The sequence below is a fragment of the Corythoichthys intestinalis genome, chromosome 8, assembly GCF_030265065.1.
Source record: "Corythoichthys intestinalis isolate RoL2023-P3 chromosome 8, ASM3026506v1, whole genome shotgun sequence".
In the NCBI taxonomy this organism is placed as follows: domain Eukaryota; kingdom Metazoa; phylum Chordata; class Actinopteri; order Syngnathiformes; family Syngnathidae; genus Corythoichthys; species Corythoichthys intestinalis.
The window spans coordinates 34,882,327-34,901,167 of NC_080402.1; the positions used below are offsets into that span (position 1 = coordinate 34,882,327).

The following is an 18,841-nucleotide window of genomic DNA, read 5'->3' on the forward strand; positions in this document are numbered from 1 at the left end:
ATTTTATGCTCCTGAATGAAATGGACCACTTGGATGTGTGAAGAAGCGATCGATACATTTATTCCATTTTTTTTTAATCCCGCGCTGCGAAAATGACTGACTTCCGGCTTCGGTCTTGCATTAAGGAAGAGGGCGCTGTGACGTGTACGGGAGAAGGAGTCCTCTTCACTATACAGCCGTACTGTTGTATGAGAAGGACTAAGGCGTCAGCTGATTTTGCGGATTAATTCATTTATTTTTCGCATCACTCCAGCCAAACGGCTGCTATACGAGGGAGAGGCGTATGAGCCTTTTTTGGGTTTCAAAAGGATATTGGCCAAAACAAGCCCTACTACTGCGGGCCCATGGGACTTACGAGGAAGTGAGTAAACATCGTGTTTTGTATTATCTCAAATACTGGGATCATTTTAATATGTAGGTGGCTTGCATTTTGTGGCTGACCTGCTCCTTGTCCCCTCGGCCGACAACCGGCGGCTTGTCGCACACACCCCCGCCGGGAGTGCGCTATACTCGGCTTATTACTCTTCATGTGCCCGGTGTTCTGTCAAATTTTCCAACCGATCAGAAATTGCAACTTTGTGTTAAAAATAACCGCGAATACAGCGATTACAAAGTGAACACTACAAACTTTTTTTCAATAAAGGACTACTTACGTTTGATCATGGATGGGCATATAAAAAGCTCTCCTCATACATGTTAGCTGCATAACAACTGCAGCCGCCCTCCTATGAGTCTCTCACTGTTTACGAGCCGTGTAGTGAAGCATTATTTTGCCATATTCGTGTTAACCATTTGGCAGCAACACGCTCCTCCGACGTCGGCCGGTTTGTATGGCGGTCATTGTCCAGCTGCTTCCCCGCAAACTAGCCCTCTGCCCTCAGCAGGGGAACGACGAGCTCTAACTTGTTCGCCGCCGGGCGGGTTGCCGCTCGGTGCAGACAATCGACAACCCAGTCGTCATGTGAAATGATCCAGATTAGTTATGTGGGATTTTCCGCTCCGAAGACTTTGAAATAGGGATTTCCCGATCCAGGTTTTTGCACTTCCGATCCAATACCGATATTGTTTTGCACTTCCGATCCGATACCGATACTGGCCGATACAGATACCGACCTATCTGAGCATGTATTAAAGTTTAAAGTTATTTAGCCTCCTTACTTAGTTGTCAGACTCATGTTGAAAAAGGTTTTAGTACTCTTGATAACAACTAGCCAGCTGAATTAGGTGAGTTTGAATAACACACAACGGTTGGTAACAAGAAACTGACCTGTTTATTCAGTGACAAACACAAAACATTATAAATAACAAACAGAAATGGCATAGTCAGTCAGTAAAACGTGCAAATAATATTGTAAACTGTCTTAAAAAAGCAAAACACACCAACAACCTCAGTGGAAAATCCCACAAATCCCCCAAGCGATTAGATGCTTTTAACGTTTCGTGCATTAGTTACAAAAATCGTATAAAAAGCCTCTCAGGTTGAAATAAAAGACTATTTCAGTATCAAGTTAACATTTTAAAACAGTAAATAAAATACTCAAGTCCCCATTCTGTATCAGCAGCTTTAAACTACATTCAATTCATTTAATTTTTCGAACCAACTGTTAAAGTTGTTAAAATTGCTTCCGTTATTTCATAATTTCCCTTCTGTCTACTTTCGACATGTGAAAGTTATAAAACTGTTTTGAAGATAGATTCAAGCAAGATTTTGCCGATTTAGGAGTATTTTAGATGAAAAGTTAATTAGGTTCGCTTGGAAGGTTCACAACAGCCTACTAGGGAAGTCTTCTGCTTTAAGATGGTGGCGGTTTACTAACGCATCTGGTTTTCAATACTTCAATGTTGCTAACGCAGTCGAGTCTGTCGTGTAGCATCTGGTTCTATGTACATATGATATCTATTATCTCCAGTAAAACGACGTTGACGTAGTTTGTAGCGGCTGTCAGTATCAGTCAGGTATTCTTGTGTTTTTTTTATCCAGCGGCATGAGTTGAGCATTGGCATTTCCCGGGTCTAAGACAAGTTATGTTTACTTTCGGGACGCAATGCGGTCAGTTTCTCATTGCGTCCCGAAGACCGCGCTGTGTATTAGTCCTGCTTTACTTGACATATTTCAATAATCGGAATTTGGATGTTTGTGAATCGTTCTCGAATCTTCCATGGCCGAATCGCGTGTTGGATGGTGCGTCTTTACTTACGTGAGATAATGGCTCGTCATCCAGAATGAATTCTTCGGCAATTACTTCTGTTATTCCCTGGGCTTTGGGACTGTCGAGTGCCAGTTTGTCACGCATAGCAAAAGTTTCTGCCAGTGTTAGTTGCCTAGGACCTTTCTTTTTGTCTTCGGTTTTCTTAACATACTCCTCATATTGTTTGTGGTGGTATTTCACTAAATGCTTGATTAGGTTGGTTGTATTAAAACTTCTTACAGCTTTACCACTACGCTTGACTTTATTGTGGCATATGTTGCTCTCTGCCTCTTCGTCTTTGTCGTCCTTTAAGGTGAAATGATTCCACACAGCTGACATTTTTACCGATAAAGTCTCTCGGTAAATTGGGAGATGGTAATGTAAATGTAGTGTGTTGAAGGTGTGCCGTAAAGTGCGGACCGGATTTTAGGGAAACCTAAGCAAAAGCTGGAATGGATTATGTAAATCGGTGTGCTGGAAAACCCGGACCGGACTTTTTAAAAAACTGGATCGGAAGTCTGGATCTGAATTTTTCCCGTGTTCCGATCCGATACCGATGCGCATTTTTTTGCCCATATTGGCGTCCGATCCGATCCAAATATCGAATCGGGACATCTCTACTTTGAAACATCACTCAGTTCGGGTTAGCATGTCGGCTAGCTGTCACACCTCTTGGTTTGTTTACATTCTCCGAAGCCGGGGATGGGAAATGACATAAGCCCGACTTAGATGGCATAAAATATCATTCGGGAGGTGCTACAGTAAATGTGAAGTCGACAGTTTTGACCATTATGGAGTAATTTTGCCATGTCATCCTGAATAAGTGCATTTTTATTATTTCATATTCCATTTAGCACATGACTGTTATTTGTCATGACCATGCCATTTATTTAGCTATTGGGGAAAAAAATACTTGGATAAAAAGAATATCCTGTAAAAATATTGGCGTAGAGGGACTGAAACAATTACATTTTGCGGCTCTCTTCGTCGCATTTCCCTTGTTCTGAATAATTCCCCCCTCAATGGGCTGAATAGTAAAACCGATGAGCCCATTCTCCCGCTGACGTCATCCACCTGTTGGGGACGCCAGAGCCCTATAATGGTAGGCGTGGCTAACCGGCAGATTAAAAGACTAATTTCTCGTCATCTGCGCTTTGCTAAATTGTTTTATATAGTCGAATTGTTTCAAAATATGATTCTAATTCACATAATAATGCTATTTAAGTCTTTTTTTCTCCTGTCGTACGCACTTTAAAATTAATAGAACGGTTTGATCCACTTGAAGATGTGGAGGAGTGTGATGTTGCATGAAAATTTTTTTACAGTGTCTGTATCATGAGAAGTTGCACTGTTTCCACCTAGTTAATAAATATTTTCATTCATTGGAATATACTATTTACATTCATTGGAGTATACAGTCTTAACTTTGGGTACTGGGATGGTGTAGATAATGCTATAGACATTTACTGTAAGTACATGCGGTTAAATATTTCTTGCTTAGGTCATTGCTTTGTTAAAATAGACAGTCTGTGTTTTGGCATTCAATTTTCTATCTACATTTCAATTTAAACCACGCAGATTTAGATTTGCAGACCACTTTTCTTCAAGTCATGTTTTCAATACTAACATAGAACCACATGCCGCTTTGGTACGCACACTGTGTAGAGGTAGTATTCTCAAAAAAATAAAAAAATAAATAAATAAAAAATGGGGGGTTTGACCTTAAAACAAGTTGCAGAAATATTTTTAATATTTACTTTACTAAAGTTAAAGCCAGCTAGCAATGTCAACATACAACCATATTATTTCTAGTTGTATGTTCAATATTACTTTGAGAGTGAACAAAACTTTCTACCCTTCTGTTTGTGTTTCATTATCGGTGTCAATGACTAATACTGCTGAGCGTGGAAGCCATTTCAGCACACAGGATCCTCGCCAGTACCACTGAGCTGGCTTAGAGAAGTCACCATCAATTACCAGGGGTTTGTGTGCCTGTGTGAGTACAGAGGCTGCATCCTCCTTTGTGGACCTGACTTTGAATCCCTTATAAACACACAGGTGATAATATTCTATGTTCTCTTTTTAAAAGACTGCCTTTCATACTTGATAAACTAGTGAGAATAAATTTGACATCTCACATACTGTATGAACTCATTCAATAGGCTACAGTTCTTGCACAAACACATCATCGGAAAGACACAGACGCTCATAAAAATGTGCAAAGTGTCATATGACTGTGTGGAGGCACTGGAGGGTTAGTGATTTGTTCCTCCTGACAGACAAGAAATAGGGGAGTCAACCAGGGACCTCACTCTCTCTTAAACCTGTTTAACCCCGACATCGATCATAGAATCATACACACTGCTGACTCCTGTGTGACTCCGAGGTTGCCAGTATTCAAACTACCGTACTTGATTGGAAGTAAAATAAAGTATTGCCTTTCTGCACTGGGAAAGGATTTAGGTACTTCCTTGCTGTCTACTCTTTGGAGTACCACAGATCCTTCAATGGCGTACTGCACGGATGCTATTTTTAGACCGTGACGTTGCATCGTAAAGTGGAAGTAAAGCAGGAGTGGGACATTATAGACCCGCCCTCGCATAGAAACCATGTTAATTGTGCTACTTGTCTCTGGTAACCTTTCAAAAACGAACATGCCAATCACGCATTGCTTTTTGGAACTTTTCGAAACGACTCTAGACATTAAGGATGTTTTCTTCATACGTTTCCCGAAACCAAAAACTCGGAGGAAAAAATGTGAAGAATGAATCAACTTGTGCGGACGCTTTACCGCCAGCTAGGTCGAGCCAGGGTGAAGGCATTCACATTTCATATGCAGTAAACATTTTGTTGGGTTGGCATGCTCCTTCAGAGGACAACGAGGTAAGCTATTTTGATATTTTTAACTAAACGTGATGTTGTGGCATGCTGCTTCTGTCTGAAAATTAATGACCTGAAAAGAATTAAAATGGTATTTTACTGCCAGTTACCTTTTCTGTTGTAAAAAAAAAACAACTTTAGTAAGGGGGAAGTGTAAATAAATTATTGAATTAAGATTTGTTATCAATGAAAAAATTAAAAGTGTTCGTTGGCTGTCACTGAGTAGCATTAGCATTTGCTACACAAAACTAACTAAATTACCCCCAAGAACAGTCAGAGAAGTAGGACAACCAGAGGATATAATATATAAGCAAGACAGGGCTGGTGGTAAAGGATACCTTGTTGAAACAGGAGAATGTCGTCAGCCGCGTGACCGCGTCGTTATAAAAGCTAAGGCTATGCTTAGGCCGGCTCGTTTTTTTTTCTCGTCTTTTTCAGCCTTCGACACTCTAGCCATCTCTTTAACTGAACATTTTTATGTTCTTCCACATCTTTGCCAGTGAATTTGGCACCAGGGACATAATTTTCGGAGAGAATTGGTAGGTTTAGCTCTGTAAACATCTCCTTAACACACGATTTCCATTCATTTACTATTGGGGACAAGCTCTCGTTTGTCCCCCACTTAGCAACAGTAGCTAACGCTATGAATATTAATGAGCAGAAGTGACGTGTTGCTTGCGGTACGCCATTGTATTCTAAAGTTATTTGAGAAAATGGTTGACCTGTGTATGTGCATAGCTTCCAAAATGAATATAATATCCATAAAGGTAAAAAAAACTTCTAAAACAATTCAAATTGAGCTTCAAGAGTGTTGAAAAGGAGAAAAGTAATAGGGTGTGGGTGGTGGAGTGTAATTACTTCAATAGGTTTTTAATTTACCCTCTTCTCAGTACAACACACTGAAGCAAATTTTCCCGTTTGGTTTAACAGTTTGATAATGATGTGTGTGTATTAATATAATGCTGCATGCTAGTCTTTCTGATTGAGGACTCCCCCAGTTCTAGGCTCACAATGAAACATTCCTGTCAATGACATCATGTCACTTAAACTCAGCATGGTAATGTCTAATAATGATGGAGCTTTGGCTCAACTCAGCGAATGGTATTTGTGTGCGCGTGCATCAAATCAGACCTAATCATATTCATGGATCCAAACTGGGTGAGCATGACAATGGGATTTGTTTGCTTGACCCAGTTAAGGATAAAGAAAAATGTCATTCAAGTCCCAAAATGGGGTGGTCTTGTTTCAAACATGCAGACAAACACAATGATTAGGAAGGTTTTGGAGGGAACTTTATCATATCCTCGATGAAATATAATGGCCATTGCCAGGTTTGCAAGGATAAGGCCAAAATCGCTTCCCTGGCACGGCCAGACTGTTCTCCCTGTATTTTTCAAACACTGTCAGAATAGTCTGGGACCCATCTCCTTAACACCCTCTCGAGCCAGTACGAAATGATACGTCCAATCAGATTTGTTTATCTAAATGACGGATTCTTAACAAGCAACGTCACTCTTCCGCGTCGGAAGTGGTCTCCCCAACAACACAGATGGCGAACAGGAGAGCCGAGAATATGTTCCAATCCACGGTAAAATCAGTTTTAAATTAACAAAAACACATCAACACAAGTCATTGACAACAGTCTGTCTCGCGCTAACCATGTTAAATAAACTTCTCCATTCTTCGCTCGCACCGCGCGAGAGTTGTCGCTTTACCAACGTCACGTCTGTTCGTTTGGCCGCCAGCCTCTATACATGGAACAGCGGTGAGTCTGGTGTACCAGGCTACAAAATCGCCAATTGTTCAATTGAGGATAAGTCCTTTGAATGAACACGTGTGGAATTATGTACAGTACTTAGCAAAAAAGGTGAAATATGTAAATACATGTATCTTTAAAGTAGCCACCCTTTGATCTGATTACGGTACTTTTTTGCACACTCTTGCCATTTTCTTGAAGAGCTTCAAGGAGTCACTTAAAATGGTTTTGACTTCACAATGATGCCTTTTTAAGGTTGTTTGGTGAATTTTTTTGCTTTATCAATGGGGTTGGGACCTTCATTTGTGTTACATTGAATGTTTTGTGTCCAAACTTTTGGCCTGTACTGTATATACATGCAGTGGGGCAAATAAGTATTTAGTCAACCACTAATTGTGCAGGTTCTCCCACTTGAAAATATTAGACAGGCCTGTAATTGTCAACATGGGTAAACCTCAACCATGAGAGACAGAATGTGGGAAAAAAACAATCACATTGTTTGATTTTTAAAGAAATTATTTGCAAATCATGGTGGAAAATAAGTATTTGGTCAATAACAAAAGTTCATTTCAATACTTTGTTATGTACCCTTTGTTGGCAATAACGGAGTCCAAACGTTTTCTCTAACTCTTCACAAGCTTTTCACACACCGTTGCTGGTATTTTGGCCCATTCCTCCATGCAGATTTCCTCTAGAGCAATGATGTTTTGGGGCTGTCGTTGAACAACACGGACTTTCAACTCCCTCCACAGATTTTCTATGGGGTTGAGATCTGGAGACTGGCTAGGCCACTCCAGGACCTTGAAATGTTTCTTACGAAGCCACTCCTTTGTTGCCCTGGCTGTGTGTTTGGGATCATTGTCATGCTGAAAGACCCAGCCACGTCTCATCTTCAATGCCTTTGCTGATGGAAGGAGATTTTCACTCAAAATCTCTCGATACATGGCCCCATTCATTCTTTCCTTTCCTTCAGTCGTCCTGGTCCCTTTGCAGAAAAACAGCCCCAAAGCATGTTTCCACCCCCATGCTTTACAGTGGGTATGGTGTTCTTCGGATACAATTCAGTATTCTTTATCCTCCAAACACGCGAACCTATGTTTCTACCAAAAAGTTCTATTTTGGTTTCATCTGACCATAACACATTCTCCCAGTCCTCTTCTGGATCATCCAAATGCTCTCTCGCGAACCGCAGACGAGCCTGGACGTGTACTTTCTTCAGCAGGTGGACTCGTCTGTCTGGCAGTGCAGGATTTGAGTCCCTGGCGGCGCATTGTGTTACTGATAGTAGCCTTTGTTACTGTGGTCCCAGCTCTCTGTAGGTCATTCACTAGGTCCCCCCGTGTGGTTCTGGGATTTTTGCTCACCGTTCTTGTTATCATTTTGACGCCACGGGGTGAGATCTTGCATGGAGCCCCAGATCGAGGGAGATTATCAGTGGTCTTGTATGTCTTCCATTTTCTAATAATTGCTCCAACAATTGATTTCTTTATACCAAGCGCTTTACCTCTTGCAGATTCAGTCTTCCCAGACTGGTGCAGGTCTACAATTTTGTCTCTGGTGTCCTTCGACAGCTCTTTGGTCTTGGCCATAGTGGAGTTTGGAGTGTGACTGACTGAGTTTGTGGACAGGTGTCTTTTATACCGATAATGAGTTAAAACAGGTGCCATTAATACAGGTAATGAGTGGAGCCTCGTTAGACCTTGTTAGAAGAAGTTAGACCTCTTTGACAGCCAGAAATCTTACTTGTTTGTAGGTGACCAAATAGTTATTTTCCACACTGATTTGGAAATAAATTCTTTAAAAATCAAACAATGTGATTTTCTGCGGGGGGGGTGGGGGGGGGGTCCACATTCTGTCTCTCATGGTTGACGTTTACCCATGTTGAGGATTACAGGCCTCTCTAATCTTTTCAAGTAGGAGAACTTGCACAATTGGTGGTTGACTAAATACTTATTTGTCCCACTGTACTGTATAGTCAATACATTCACATGTACTTTATAAGTTTTTCTTTGTTTTGTATTTTTAATTTTGGGGGTCCGAGCCAATTTTTGGGATTCATTTTTATCTCATCCAACCAAATGGCAAATTTGAACTCTAAAGTTTTTTAACCAAAAGCTTATTTATTGAGGTTTATTTTGCCTGCAATTTTATACTCACCCAAAATACTCCATACTCCTTTAACCTTTAAAATTGAGTCATGTTCTACTCTTCAGTCCTTCTATGACTTTATTTTTGTCGTCCACAGAGGGTTACATCACTCAAGGTGTGCCAGAAAAGCTTCAGTACATAGATATATCGCAAATTCAGAATAAAAAGTACAAGTTTTCCTCTTTAATGTGAGTCTTACAAAATATATGGCAAGTTTACAAAGAGATCTTGTGGTCTTTACTGAGGTTGGGAATCAGGCCAATTCAATATGTATCTAGCTAGATACAGGGGTTGCATTTCGATACAAAAATATATCATGAAAGCGATAATTGTTCCAATACAATATCGTTCAGTTTGGAAGTGATACGATTAACTACGATATAGGGAAACAAAGTGGTACAATTTAATACCACATGGAAACTGCAATATTATTAGAAAAACACTATAATAAAAATAATTTTATAAAAATCTAACATTTGTTTTGGCAAGAGGGAAAAATAGGCAACAATTGTGCAATATTTTGCTTTGAATAAATGTTTAGCTCTTTGAACAGAACAACTAAAAAGTTCAAGACTTCAAACTGTTTATGCAGAATTTCATGACAAAATGTTTTAAATATGTGATGGAGATAAAGTATTTTTGGGATGGCAAGTAATATTGTAAAATATATAAATATTAATAAATAATAAATATTATATATATATATATAAATATATATTATATATAAATATATATATATATATTATATAATATATATAATATTATTAATAAATAATAATAAATATTGTAAAATATAATATTGAATGTTATTGTCCGAAGAGTGTGGAGTTTCTGTAGCAAGTTAAAGTGCATGTGACACGAAAAAGCATGTTTATTTCATAATACACGCGGTATTTTATGCCCCAGAATTATATGGACCGCTTGGATGTGTGTGGAAGCGATCGCTATTTTTATTTAGTTTTTTTAATCCCCCGCCATGAAAATGAGTGACTTCCGGCTTTGGTCTTGCATTGAGGAGGAGGGCGCTGTTACGTGTACGGTAGAAGACGTCCTCTTCACGCTACAGTGTATTGTTGTGTATGAGGACGAAGGATTCAGCTGATTTTGCGGATTAATACGTTTATTTTTCGCATCACGCAGACCAAACGGCTGCAGAAAAATCATTCTGTATGAGGGAGAGGCATATGCAACTTTTTGGAGTTTCAAAAGGTTCCCATTCACCGTGGATATTTACTGTGGGACCATTGGACGTACGAGGAAGTGAGTAAACATCTTGTTTTGTATTATGTGAAATACGAAGACAGCGATTACAAAGTAAACACTACAAACTTCCTTTAAATAAAGGACTACTTACGTTTGATCATTGATAGGCATGTAAAAAGCTCTCCTAATGCTCATTAGCAGCAGCACGTTAAACGCACAACAACTCCAGCCACCCTCCTCCGGGGAACGAACTGTAAATTGCTCTCCGCCGGGCGGTTTGCCGATCCACAAAGACAATGGACAACCGGGTCGTCATGTCAAATAATCCAGGCTAGTTATGTGTGATTTTCTGCTTCGAAGACTTTGAAACATCACTCGGTTCGGGTTAGCATGTCGGCTAGCTGTCACGCCTTCTGGTTTGTTTACATTCTCCGAAGCTGGGGAAGGGAAATGACATATGTCCGATTTAGGTGTCATAAAATATCGTTCCGGAGGTGCGACAGTAAAGGTGAAGTCGACAGTTTTGACCATTATGGAGTAATTTTGCCATGTCGTCCTGAATAAATGCATTTTTATTATTTCATATTCCATTCAGCACAAGACTGTTATTTGTCACGACCATGCCATTTATTTAACAATTGGGGAAAATACTTGGATAAAAAGAATATCCTGTAAAAATATTGAAGTAAAGAGACAGAAACAGCGACATTTTGCCACTCTCTTCGTCGTGTTTTCCTCGTTGTGAATAGTTCCCCCTCGACGGGCTGACTGGTCCTTCTCAAGCCATTTATATAGCTATTGGGGAAAAATACTTGGATAAAAAGAATATCCTGTAAAAATATTGGAGTAGAGAGACTGAAACAATCACATTTTGTGGCTCTCTTCGTCGCGTTTTCCTCGTTCTGAATAATTCCCCCTCAATGGGCTGAATAGTAAAACCGATGAGCCCAGTCTACCCCTGACGTCATCCACCTGTTGGGGACGCTAAAGCCCTATAATGGTAGGCGTGGCTAACCGGCAGATTAAAAGACTAATTTCTCGTCATCTGTGCTTTGCTAAATTGTTGTATATAGTTGAATCGTCTCAAAATATTATTCTAATTCACATAATAATGCCATTTAAGACTTTTATTCTCGTGTCGTATGCTCTTTAAGCATGCCGCCGCAACGATCTCGGAAACACGTTGGCAGGCTTCAAAATAAAAGCCCAATAAATCATGGATTACATGAAGCAGGATGTGGTACAGCTTTCATTTTGAAGGTGGTCTACGACTGCAGTCATGTGGATACTTCATCCTTGCTATTTGCTAGTACAACGGCGCGCTTACAATGTTTTAAAAAACACATTCTACTACTACAAAGGGCTCACAATGTTCATAAAGAGAAAACAATGAAATGACTTAGATAACCGATTACTAACATCACGATAGCCGATGCAATGCTCGAAAATCGATGTATAGTAGTACAATGGTACCTGTACATACAAAGTTAATTCATTCCATGACCTTGTTTGTAAGTCCAAATGGTCATATGTCAAGCAGGATTTTCCCATACGAATACAGTACAATTCCATTAATTGGTTACACAGCCCGAAAACCTACACTAAATCCTTAATAAATACTGCTAGTACTATACCTCCACTAAATCCTTAATAAATACTGCTAGTACTATTACAAATTACAATTACACATAGCAAAACAAATAAATTATAGATAAAATCGGAATATAGTTATAATAATTCCTGTAATAATGTTACGAATCAGGTTCTAATGCGGCGGATGTGTTTTGTGTCCTGTACCTGAACGCACCGCGCGGCTGACGTGACAGAGTGATAAAGCTGCGGTCACTTTCTCATTTAATGTTTTGTTGTTGGCGTCAACTACGGCGGACAGTAAGCGTGTTGTCTTGCAAAAGTTCTAAAATAAATGATTAAAAACCTACGAAGCTGGCGATTTCTTTGGCCATGTTACCACATTAATAATTGCCACCTTAACTTATAAAGACTGGTAAACGTAGGTCGGAGAAGGGCCGTCCAGATCGTAGAAATTCTACGGCCATATTGTCGAGCCAGTTCACAGATGCACACACCATGCTCATATTTTTCCATCGTTTTCATCTTCATTTAACCAATTGGAACCCATGTTGATTTCTCTCACAAGAAAATCCGCCATTTGTCCCTCTTGCAATAAAACAAAGAAACTGCGGCGCTGTCATAAATTGTTGTATTTCGAGCATGTCGGAGGTAGAAACAAATGGTGATTTAAATTTTAAGTCGGATGTCAAAAAGATCGTATGTCAAGGCATTACTGTAACTTTATATCACTGGCAGATTTTGTTTGCTATCGATACACTCGTATCACATCTTCACAAAAAAATATTTAGTCGAATTGAATTAATTTTTTTTGTCACAAGTCTAGTATTTACTTCCTTTAATGCACAAGATGGTTAAACACTTTTGGTAGGTGTGGGCTCTTTACCATGACAACGCACCTTCTCAAATTGCCCTGAGCATATGACAGTTCCTCACCTGACTTTGCTTCCTGTAAGTATGTCCGCTTACCAAAGCACAAGTAAGTGACCAAGGGAACCCATTGTGAAGATGAGGACAACATCAACATGGCTGTGAAGTTAAAGATAAGCAGATACCCCCAAAATTCTTCCAAATGTGCATGAAGGCGTGACAGAAAAGCCTGCAAAAGTTCATTCCAAACCGTAGGCGAGTTCGAGGGAAAATGTGTAGCTCAAAACATCCTTTGTGACACTATTCCTGGTAGTTTTCAGACACTCCCCATATGTCTGAACTATATTCATTCATGAATGGAAAGGGCAGAGGCACACTGCAATTACCTTGGCCAAGGTTAGAAATATTAACAACATCCAGACATATTTTCATTACACTTGTTCTACTAATAAACCATTATCATTATTGCACAGTAACCAGGACAGCTGTTAGAAACCAAATGATCCGTGTCACTGTTGTTATGTTAACCTCAGCTGACTTTAGGCGTCTGACTAATTTTACATGGAACTCTGTCAGGGCTCATAAAAGAATGCTACCAAATTAAAACAATAGTGTAGTCAATTTACAGTGGGCACTGTTGGAAAAATCCAAGCATGCTCCTTGACGGCAGCATCTTCGTAGGATTCATACGGCTTGCGGTATTGAAAATGATGTACTCTGGCAATTAAATATCCCATTCTCAGACAACTTCCCAAGCTGAATGGAAAGTACTGAATGCAAAGTACTGAATGAGGCTCTGTCAAGTATCTATGCTGGAAAAGTAAATCAGTCCAACAGCTGCGGGGCTGAACCCACTCAATGACACGGGGGCAGTCGGGAGGCGGCGGGATAAGTTATGAATAGAAGGAAAGAGAGCAGAGAGGTGAACAGATGAGAGACAGGGGGAGGGCGAAGGGAGACTGGGGAGGAGAGACAGTAAAATGCTGCCGTCACTTAAACTCTAAAATGAAAGATCGATGAGCTTATTTAAATTTGCTCCCTGAGACGAGGGTTGGCTCATATAAAGCCTTGCATTTATGAGGGTGAGGGCATCGATTGACTGGAGGCTAGTGAGAGGGAGCTAGAGGAAGGAAGATGGCAAGATGAGTGGGATCAACTTTTGAATTTCACCCATCTCCAGCTGAAATAAAATGTCCTAATAAATGCTTAAGGTTAGAGGGACACCTGAAAAGTCTTAGGCTTTCGATTCGTGGCACGATCAACTCAATAGTACTACAGCACCAAATGCTATTGGCCCTTCCATCTGCTCGGAATATCCTTGTTACTTTTATTATCATGAGTAGTGCAAAATCAAATTTCTCCCAAGACAACCAATTTCTGATGACCTTTGGTAGTGCAACAAAACAGCAGCGGCGACCAGATGGGCTAAGTAGCGATGCTTTTCCAATCAAATAGCTTTTCCGGATGTAACATTTCAGGATTGATACCTAATACTTTTCGATAGTTTGACAACCCTGGATTGATTTAATTATATGACCAAAAACAACACAGTTGTGTTGAGGTACAACTTTATTTTGTTCTGTGACTCTGCTTGAAACTCAAAATACTTGCACTTAGGGATGTCCCGATCCAATACTCAGTATCGGTATCGCTATCTGATACGGCTATTTTTGGAGTATCGGGCAGTATCGGATTTGGTCACAAGATCAGATCCAATCCAGTAGATGCGTGTTTTCAGTAACATCATGATTTTCTGCTGCTGTATATAAATTCCAGTAGGCAAATATGTCCGCTGAGTGAGACTACTGCTCTTTAGAAAGTAATGATAGTAATAGCGCATCAGGTAATATTTATGAGAAGGTATCATCAGAGCTCAGTTTAATACAAAAATATGAATTATTTTGCATTATTTTTGCTGTTCTAAAAAAAAAAAAAAAAGTATCGGACCAGCATTGGTTTCGGCAAAACATATCTTGAAAAAAAAAAAAAAAACATCAGAAGTAAACAGATGCAATAACTACCTGTTATTAGCCGTCAAAGAGGAGTGGGCTAATTACAGTGGCACGCCTGATTAGTTGATCGAATTGTCTGTGTTGACAGTGGAATGACTACAAAAAATGGGAGCCGTGGAAAATAAGCAGCTCTGACCAGAGCTTACCTGTTACTCCCTTGTTGGAAAATGTGCTTGGTTTAGACAATGGAAACACATTAATTAAAATCATTGGGTACACTTGTGTGGTGGTGTTGCTTTACGGACCATGACATTGCATTGAGGAGAAAGGGGAGCTGGCTCTGCAGTCACACCACACCTACACCTCAAACCTCCACTCTCAACATCCAAGATGGACAGGTGAAGTGAGACAGTGTGCAAATAGGAAAAAGAGAAGGTACACAGAGAAGAGCTGTCATACCGCCATCATCGATTAAACTGCTGGCACGCTGCAAAGCTGTATTCCCCATTTTGCCAATAGCAGCATCTCTAACATGCATCTCCCCCACCCCAGCTTCCTCCCCAGTGCTTTGTGCTGTTTTTTCACACTGACATTGACACTTTCAAACACGCAGATTCTCTGAAGGTTCACAAATAGTGAAATCCCCCCACCATCCCACACCACACGGGCACCTCACACATTCCTCAAACTCCCTCCTCCTCATAACCCCACATCTCAGCCTTTGCCCACCACGCACCATCTGTGACCCAGAGAACATTTGTGTGCTGACACAGGCCTGACCTTCTTCTTTGCTTCTTTGTTTTGCCTAGTTTGCCCCCCCCCCCCGTCCCCCATCACACACACAGACACACACACACACATTTTCCCTGCTATTTAAAATGACAAAACACAGACAACCATAACACATTTAAGGGTAGATGGATATCATAAGTCTAATTTGCCATTGCTGTGTTAAAAATTACAGTTGGTCAACACCGGGTCGGGAATGAACCAACATGGTGTTTGTGTGGGTGAATTGCACTTTTGTTGCTTTAGGTTCAAAACAGGGTCCTCAGTTAAGCAGGTCATGATCTATAGGGGGATTATCAATGTTTGGGTAAGGTAACACTCATACAATGCACAATACCTTAATCCTGCATATATCCATCTGCATATCATAACTGTCACAAACAAGGCTTGAATCAATGTTGTAGAATGAACGTGGAGAATAATGCAAATAGCAAACATCTTTGTTAAGAACTCAGCTGCCCAAGTTCACCCCACTTGCAAGATGATACATTTTGGGGACATGCAGTATGATAAATGCTTATATGAAATACATTTAGCAGGTTTAAAATACACATCACTTATGAGCTTTTTTTGTTCTGATTTACCTTGGCCGTGCAACATGTGGCAGCTGCAGCTGAGGAGTAGTAGCAGGTAAAGAAGAGGCGACCGCATGCCTCTCAGCATCCTCTCACTCCCTGTAGAGAAGACCTCCGGGGAGCCAGTGAACCGACAAAATTCCAACATACGGGAGCCTCGGGCAGCAGTGTCCACTCCCGGGAATGTACACACAAAGTCCCAGATCCGGAAGTTCTGGTGCGGCTCACGGCGGGTGACTTCAGTCGGCCGCGGTGTTCAAAAAGTCAAATGGGGAGGATGGGAACCACTAAGGCAGCAAGACTTCTCGGTTAGAGCACCCGGTGATATGGACGTGTAGTATCAGAGTCCGCGTGTACCGTCGCACGGCCGGTGCACCTCGCTTCCATGTGGATTGATCGGCGCGCTGAATTAATACATTTAAGTGTGTAGTCTTATCGTCTTACTTTCTGTTATCGACCTCCAATCCCACTTTGTCCAAGGCTTGTTTTATTGTCACAGGGGAATTTGTTCCGCGGATCTCTGCTGTTGTAATGAAGGACGTAAATTTTGCCCGAATTAAGCCTCTCTCCAGGGATCGATTCCGTGATTGATTCGGAGAACAGCCTTTTGGGGGGAGTGGGGGTCCGTTGAGTCTCCGAATGTTGTTATGAGAGATCAGTTGATTGCACTTACTGGGTAAGTTATTAGTCCGGTTGCAGAGACGTGTCACTCTCCCCCAAGTGGTGTAGCCTTCCTCGGATGTGCTTGGCGGGCACTACCGGTGGCACAACAGGTTAGCATTAAAACCAAAAGAGTGAGATTAAATACCTTGTTTTGAGTTCTTCGGTCACAGTTGATATCTTTTGGGCTTGTAATGGTCAGGAAGAGTTTTTTTGTTTTGTTTTGTTTTTTTAGAAGAGGGCAAAAGTTGGTTTTTGAGCGGCGGAGGCACAGTCGGGTCTCTGTGCTCTTCCGCTGCGTCAGTGTGCCCTTTCACTATGACAGCCGCTGTTATCCCAGACTTGTCACCAGTCCTCCGCGGTAGTCCTTTGACTCGCAGCCGCTCCACAAATTTCTTTCGGGCTTCTGTCTTTTGTCGGGGCGTGTGATTCTCAAAGCTGACGTTTCTTTCCGTAGCCCCACAGCACTCTGTTGAAGCTCTGGGTGCAGACTGAGTGAAGCGACCAGCTCTCTCGCGAGCGAACACCTGCCAAGCTCCTCGGCGCACACTTGGGGAGAGAGAGCTCCTTAGTGTAGCCTCCTTATAAATACTGAGAGTAATCCAGGTTTTGGGGATCTCAAAATGGGAATATTTGTCTCTCTGTGCTTTAATCGTAAATTTCACACACAGTCCGTCTATGAGACAACTGTATTTTTCACTCGATCCATCCCAAAGTCAAAAACTTCCATTCAGTAGCATCTCTCGTTGCTGATTGGCACGAGCCAAACACGTCGGTGTTTCTATTGGTCATTCTGAATTATGGGGTGGGACGAAAGGACGAGGGGTGTGCATGTTTCAACAACCGGTCACAATGTTTACTACACTTTAAAAACATATATACAGGATATATATAGAGCCTGGGAACTAGGTTTGCCACCCGTCCCTTGAAATAAGGAATCGTTCCGAATTGGGGAATAAAATCTGCGTTACATATTGAACCAATACGGAATAGATATAAATAGATACATTTGTATGCATTTTAGGAGTTTTGGGGATGCCCCTTTTTTCCGCCTGTACGGCTTGGCCGCGAGGGGGGCGTCCCTTTTTTTCTATTTCTGAAAGGTGGCAACCCTAATGGGAACGCCTTGGAATCCCTCTCCTACTAAATATAGCAGATGGATGGATGGATGGATGGATGGATGGATGGATGGATGGATGGATGGATGGATGGATGGATGGATGGATGGATGGATGGATGGATGGATGGATGGATGGATGGATGGATGGATGGATGGATGGATGGATGGATGGATGGATGGATGGATGGATGGATCGATCTAGAACAATATGAGGTGGCGAGAGGAGGACATATTTTTAGAGTGGCAAAGATTTCACAATGGTATATTACATCATTGATTCTTTGTACAATAATACGATATTCTGTGACAATTTGATTCAAAGGCCTTCCATCGATTTGACACAGAATTATGAAGACATTTAACACAAACAGTTCCAGTTTACCTAAAGCAATAAAAAATACAAATCTGTTTTGATGTGAATGACAGTTTTGATTTTTTTTTTTTTTTTTTTGACAAAAATGCTTATCGAAATTATAATCATTTTGCGTTTTGATTTAATTACATTCAGTTATGCTTAATAGGTCGATATAATGATCCATGATCCTATGGAAGATATGTACACATACTGAATCAGAGTTTGAAGTCTTAAGGAGACACCAGAGGCGTCGCGTCCCATTAGGCAAACCAGGCGATTGCCGAGGGCCCCCAGCCAGCAGGGGCCCCTAGAGGGCCAACGGATTTAGCACACGCAGCTTTACTGCGACCATGCAAGTGAAAGCCTTGTGTCTGAGTTCCCTGAAGGGGCCCTTTCACTCGCTCTACACTCCCCCCACCCCTTCCCTTCCAGTGAGCGGCGATTTGGCTTTTTTTTTTTATTGGCGTATATCCAAAATGAAGAGAAATTATCCTTCTGGAAGCGACGAAAGAAAGAAAAAAAGCAGAAGAGGAGAAAAGGAAGCAAGACAGCTGTGAGTGTACTATGTTACTGTAGTTTTATGTACTAATGTAGTAGAAGCCGGGCACTTTGAGTGTCCTAAAAAGCGCTCTATGAGACCGAGGCGTTATTATACTTTTATTAAATATGCTATTGCTCTAAGTCCAACTGTCCCCTTTACCTGCACACGCTCGAAGGGCCCCATGTTGTTTGTTGCCTGGGGCCCCCGGGGACC

At 41.1% G+C, this 18,841-nt stretch overlaps 1 protein-coding gene across 2 annotated transcripts in view; it reads right to left on the reverse strand.

Moving 5' to 3' along the window:
- The window catches only part of sdk1b (sidekick cell adhesion molecule 1b), a 620,017-nt gene extending 602,734 nt beyond the window's left edge, over positions 1–17,283 (reverse strand). For both annotated transcript variants that reach the window (XM_057843728.1, XM_057843727.1), the window contains exon 1: positions 15,962–17,283. In XM_057843728.1, coding sequence (XP_057699711.1) covers positions 15,962–16,100 — 139 coding nt within the window. In that variant the 5' untranslated portion in view covers positions 16,101–17,283. The remainder of the gene's footprint in view (positions 1–15,961) is intronic.
- Positions 17,284–18,841: the final 1,558 nt, after the last annotated feature.